The sequence below is a fragment of the Pterocles gutturalis genome, unplaced genomic scaffold, assembly GCF_000699245.1.
Source record: "Pterocles gutturalis isolate BGI_N339 unplaced genomic scaffold, ASM69924v1 scaffold2457, whole genome shotgun sequence".
Taxonomy (NCBI): Eukaryota; Metazoa; Chordata; class Aves; order Pterocliformes; family Pteroclidae; genus Pterocles; species Pterocles gutturalis.
The window spans coordinates 5,643-11,159 of NW_010112375.1; the positions used below are offsets into that span (position 1 = coordinate 5,643).

The window sequence follows — 5,517 nt, forward strand, 5'->3', positions numbered from 1 at the left end:
TCCAGCCAGTGACTTCTCCCAGGGCCCAGGAGAGGGTGACCTGACACCTGCAGGGACAGGTGACCGGGGCAGCGTGCCTGGGCTGACGTGGAAGGCTGCAGGTCGAAAAGCCCATGGAGAGGAAAGGGAGCCTGGAGGGTTTCTCCTGACAGGGCAGAGTGAGGGCTGTGCTGCTGGGGTGCTGGCAGAGGAGGAGGAAGAGGAGAGGCAGGGAGGCATGTCTGAGCTTGCTGGAGAGAGCACCTTGGATGTACCAGGAGCCGGCTGTGAAACCAGCTGCTCGAGGGCTGGCGTGGGTGACGTGCTGGTGCTCCCTGGGGAGAATACTTTGAGGCAGGATGTGGGCAGCCCATCCCAGCTCCCACCGAACAAGGAGGAGAGCGCTGCAGGAGCCAGGCATCCCTGTGGGGAGGGCATCCCGGTGCCTGCTGTGGGGGGAGTGGGCAGCACCTCTGCCTGCACAGACGACAGCACTGGGGCTGAGAGCAGCCTGCCGGCTGCTGGCGAGGAGCTGGTAAGGGTTGCATGGGAGGGGGCACCCTCGGAGAGCTGCAAGCCCCTGGCACCCCTGGAGTTGCTGTGCCATGGCATAGAGGGCCTCTCACCCATGGGCTGGGCCGTGGAGCTGGCAGGGACAGACGAGGACACAGGCTCACTGCAGCAGCACCGGAGCAAAAGGTAAAGAGGAAGAGGGAGGTTTCCACAGCGGCTCCCCAAAGGCAGAGCAGGCCAGTGCCGGCACCCCCAGCCAGGCCAGCCCAGGCACCGAGGAGAGCTGGGACGCACTGTTCAACGACGATGGGGACTGCCTGGACCCGCGCCTGCTGGAGGAGGTATGTCCTGCCGGGATCTGCAGGGATGATGGCTGCTGCCTGCTGGGATGTGTGGACAGGGGTCTGTGGGGTCGGTTGTCCCTGTGTCCTCCAGGGTGGGTGCAGGGGGGGTGGGCTGCACCTGGGGCATGCAGCCAGCCTGGCTGCGGTGCCTGCTGTCACTGACAGCTGTCCCTGAGGGCACGAGCTGCCTGTAGTGCCCAAAACACCTGGGCCCTCCACCTTCCCCCCTGGCTGTTTCCCATCTGGCAGTGCTGGTGAAGGCTGGGGAGATGTTCTGTCTCTAGTACATAAAGTGCACCCAGTAAAACCTGCTCAAGCACCATGAACAGCAACTGCACCCTCGTGGAGCTGGGGCTGGTGATAAAGAAATGGGCTGAGATGTATGCGCTCCCATTGAAATAGCAACGGGAGGTTTCCTTGAAACTGCAGCTTCTTAATCAGCTGTGGCTCATTACCATCTTCTTCTGCACGCGTGCGGCTGAATTTACTACAACTAGCTGCTTAGCGCCAGTACCCACGCTATTTTCCTGCCGTTCACGAGAAAAACTCGGCTTCTGCAGTGAGGCTGGATAGCCCTTATTGCATTTTAAATCAGTAGTGTCAAACCAGTAATTTTCCAGATGACATTAATGTGCCCAAAGTAACAAAGAGTGCTAATATTGTTACAGCCAACATCTGTCCACCCTGGGATGGAAGCAGGGTGTGAGGCAGTGGACAGTGCCCGATAACAGCTTCTGGGAAGGGATGAGATTAACTCAGGAGCACTGGTACCCACCTCGTCTGTGGGGCAGTGCTCAGGCTGGTGTGCCCTTGCCAAGCCTGGCGTGGGGCAGGGACAGGGTGTGGGCCACACAGGGCTTGCCTCCGGGGCTGCTCGGGGGCAGATGTGGAAGAGCTTTGGTACCCCCATTGCTGCCTGGCTGTTCTCCTGGCCGCAGTCACCCACCCTCTAGCCGGGAGGTTACAGTGAGTGCCAGTGTGAGGGGGGACGCTGCTGCTGCTCCAACAGCAGCTGGTGCATGTGGTGCTGGCTTTCCGTGGGCTGGCACAGGGGGCATGGCTCCATCCTTGGGCACAGTGGAGCAGCTGCCTGGTCCCACTGGGGAGGCAGGTCAGGGAGGGTCCGTGTTATGCCGTAGGATGCTGCGGGCAAGGTTGTGCTGTGCCGTGAGCAGCTCTGTGTTGGCTCCCCTATGCACAAGCTCTGAGCAAAGTTTGAGCTTTCCAGGGAGCTTTCCAAAATGGGTGAATGACAACCTGAATAAGGGTTTTATCAATTAAAAGTTGCCATCTTCATCCTCTGCAGATTCCCGTGCCGAGCCTTGTGCTTCCTGAGCCCCCTGAGGTCTCAGCAGGTGGACGTGGCTACTCAGGGAGAGTGCAGGCTCTCGGGGAGATGGAGCTGTTGTTAATTAACAAAAAGGACAAGAAAACTAGTAGTATTCTTCCTTGTAACTGAATCCTTATGCACTGTGGATAGTCAGCAGAGAGCAAGATTTATGACGTTCTGTGTGGAGGAGAGATTTCTGATAGTGGACAGCTCTTTAATCTAGCAGGAAAAAACACCACAGCGAGATCCATTGGCTGGAAGCTGAAACCAGACAAATTTAGAGTAGAAATAAGTTTGAACGCAGAGAGTAATTAAGCACTGCGACTATTTCCTTGCAGGCACAGTGCACTCTCCATCAGCTGGTGCGGTGGGGTGGGTGTGCAGTGTGTGCATGCTGGTGCGTGTGTGCTGGCACCCACCTGCCCCCCAGCTCTGGAGGTGTGCTCTCGGCAAGCGAGCAGGAGCGTAAGCAAGTGGCCATGGTCCCCTCTAACGTGCTCTGGCAAGGGTGCATCTTTACAGAGCAGTGAGGTGTGATGGACAGGCCTCTGCCATCTGTCCATCCATCAGCAGACCCTTCCCAGTGCCGGGTGCCTGCCAGGGCTGGGGTCCGTACTCCAGCTTCTGCTCCCTGCCCTGCCCCATGGCTGGGGGTCTGTGGGCACGCTGGGTGCCCAGGCTGGCAGCGTGGGGGGACCTGTTGAGCTGTGCCTGCCGTGCGGCTGAGCTTGGCTGCCAGACGGCTCCTGTCCTTGCTGCCCGGCCACACTCGATGATTTGTGAAGGTCAAGGACCGCTCTACCACTCGGCACTCCTGCTCTCTAATCATCCTCGCAGAGCCTGGCACTACCTGAGTGCTCTGCTCCCTCAAGCGGCACCGCAGGGCTTTGTTCTGCCCGGGGACGGCTCCTTCGTGTCCCCCAGGCGCACAGGGGGTTCTGGATGGGTGCGCTGCCCCGTACCGGGTGCGCTTGGTTAATGGGTGATGGTGGCGGGGCAGGCGGCTCTGCCGGCAGTGCTAGCCTGTCCTGTGAGCTCCATAACTCAGCTCTCCCCTCCACCGGCATCCAGCCACCCTGGCAGCAGCCCCTCACCTGCCGTGAATCCATCTTCCCCATAAAATTGTTGGAATGAGCCCTTTTTATTGACTGAGCTGTCTGGGATTTATGGGCTCTAACCTTCCAGCCGTGGTGTGCTGTGCTATGATCGCTTGGGGGATCGGGCTGGGAACCCAGCTGAGTTATGTACCTGCTCCCCGGCACCGTGCTGGCCCCATGCTCCAGGGAGGACAGGGGAGCTGCCAGCGGCTTCAGGCTGAACCTGGCCTGGTGTCACAGCCAGAGTGGGGCTGTGAATCCCCTTGGCTGCTGGCATGGTGGGGTTTGCAAAGCAGAGGTTCCTCCACTGTGAGATAGTAAAGGTGCACATCCTGTTTAGCTTATCAAGAAGAAGATTGAGAAGGGACTTGATTAGTGTAAGTGCCATCACCAGGAGGGGACCAGGGACTGAGGGCTCTTTAATCCAGCAGAGAGGCAGAACAAGAACTGCCAGCTGGAAAGCGAAGCCAGACAAATTCAAATGAGAAATAAGGCATAAATTTTTATCAGTGCAGGTGAAAAACCACCAGAACTTGCTCGTCAGGGGAGAGATAGCTTTTCCATCTTGGTGTCTGGGGTGCCGATGGGCTGCTCTGGTGCATGTGCTGCAGCTGGGACATGCTGAGCCTGGTGCTCCCACGTGGTGGGCAGACAGTCTTTCCACCTGGCCTTGCTGTCCTGCTCCTTGTTGTTCCTCAAATATATGTTGGGTCAGGACGTCACTGTGGAAGGAGGAGTGTGCTTGGGGGTGCATACGCTGTCTCACCAGTGCCATTCCCATTGCATCCCCAGTGGGACCGCAGAGCTCAGCAAGTGAAGGGATGCTGGTAATGGGAAAAGCAAGTGCATGGTGTGAGCACCCCAGTCGATAATTCCTAATATCTCAATGCCATGAATCCATCTGCAGTGCTTGGGGTGGGGAGCAGGGCTGGACTACTTCTCAGGGAGTGCTTGCTGTGGATCAGGGGCTGGCGGGGGGCAGGCGGGCACAGGTTGCTCAGTGCTGTGCCTCTCCCACCCCTGCAGCTCTTGGGGGGTGAGAAGCACCAGGAGAGCCAGCAGTCACCCCGCTTCGACTACTATGGGGCTGAGCCTGCCGCACCAGACCTCAGCGATGACGAGCTGCCCCACGTCATCGAGATCTATGATTTCCCCTCGGATTTCCGCACTGAGGACCTGCTACGTGTCTTCTGCAGCTATCAGTGAGTCTGCCAGCAATGCCCTGTCCCTGGTGCTGGGGTCCCCTGCCTGGGCTCTGCTCCAGACCCCTGCCCTCCTGATGCCAATGCCTTGCTGAGCTTCCCTCTCTCCGTCAGGAAAAAAGGCTTTGATATTAAGTGGGTGGACGATACACACGCTCTGGGCATCTTCTCTAGCCCCATAACAGGTACTGCTCCCTGTTCAGCTGGGGATGGGCAGAGGGGAGGCATCTCTGCCTCTCCCCTGGCCAGATCCTGGGCATGGGGCTGTCCCTGCACACGGACACCACTGCTCTCTCCCTGCAGCATGCGATGCCCTCAGCACCAAGCACCTGATGGTGAAGACTCGCCCACTCTCCCAGGGTACCCGCGCCTCTAAAGCCAAAGCCAGAGCGTACGCTGGTGAGAGATTCTGCCCCATGCTTGCTTCTGCTATGGTGCTTGTGCCGTAGCATCTTCGTTCTGATAAGCAGGGAGGGAGAGGGCTGCCTTAGGCACTGTGGAGCCATGCTGGCTGCCCTGTCCCTCCCAGGATGCCCCTACTGATGTTCCCCATCTCTGCTCACCCAGACTACCTGCAGCCAGCCAAGGAGCGCCCTGAAACGTCGGCAGCCCTGGCCAGGCGGCTGGTGATCGGTGCCCTGGGGGTGCGCAGCAACCAGACGCCAGCCCAGCGAGATGCCGAGCGGAGGAAGCTGCAAGAAGCCCGGGGTGAGATTTGGATACGCAGGGGGGCTGCGGTGTCGGGGGACCCACACTGTGGATGCTCCTTCTCACAGGGTGCTGGGTGGGAGGGGGCTGTGCCAGGGTGGGCTTTGGCCACATCCAGGGGGAAGTGAGTGGCTGTGGGGTGATAGGGATGTGGGATTGAGCCTCCTCTTGTCTCTGCAGAGAGGAAGCGCCTGGAGAACAAGCAGCGGGAGGATGCCTGGGAGGGCCGGGACTGAGCTGGGAGGTTGCACTTCCAGCCCCACTGGGTCCCCTCCGGCGTGTCAGGGCCCCTCTGTGCGGGCAGGCAGGGCACCCTGCGTCTCAGGGACAGATCCTGCACCACA

The 5,517-nt window shown here is 59.4% G+C and overlaps 1 protein-coding gene across 1 annotated transcript; it reads left to right on the plus strand.

The window, feature by feature from the left end:
• The first annotated feature begins 217 nt into the window (after nucleotides 1-217).
• Nucleotides 218-5,409, plus strand: R3HCC1L (R3H domain and coiled-coil containing 1-like). The gene is made up of 7 exons (XM_010073998.1): nucleotides 218-514; nucleotides 633-833; nucleotides 4,290-4,465; nucleotides 4,580-4,650; nucleotides 4,769-4,864; nucleotides 5,033-5,173; nucleotides 5,354-5,409. Exons 1-7 carry the CDS (start codon nucleotides 218-220, stop codon nucleotides 5,407-5,409), a joined length of 1,038 nt encoding a protein of 345 aa, XP_010072300.1.
• The last annotated feature ends 108 nt before the right edge of the window (nucleotides 5,410-5,517 follow it).

Bases quoted from the DNA above. Each gene is read 5' to 3' on its own strand.
- R3HCC1L (XM_010073998.1), top strand. From the start codon at position 218: ATGTCTGAGCTTGCTGGAGAGAGCACCTTGGATGTACCAGGAGCCGGC. The intron at 834-4,289 runs GTATGTCCTGCC...CCACCCCTGCAG, and splicing joins ACCCGCGCCTGCTGGAGGAG to CTCTTGGGGGGTGAGAAGCA. The intron at 5,174-5,353 runs GTGAGATTTGGA...TTGTCTCTGCAG, and splicing joins GAAGCTGCAAGAAGCCCGGG to AGAGGAAGCGCCTGGAGAAC.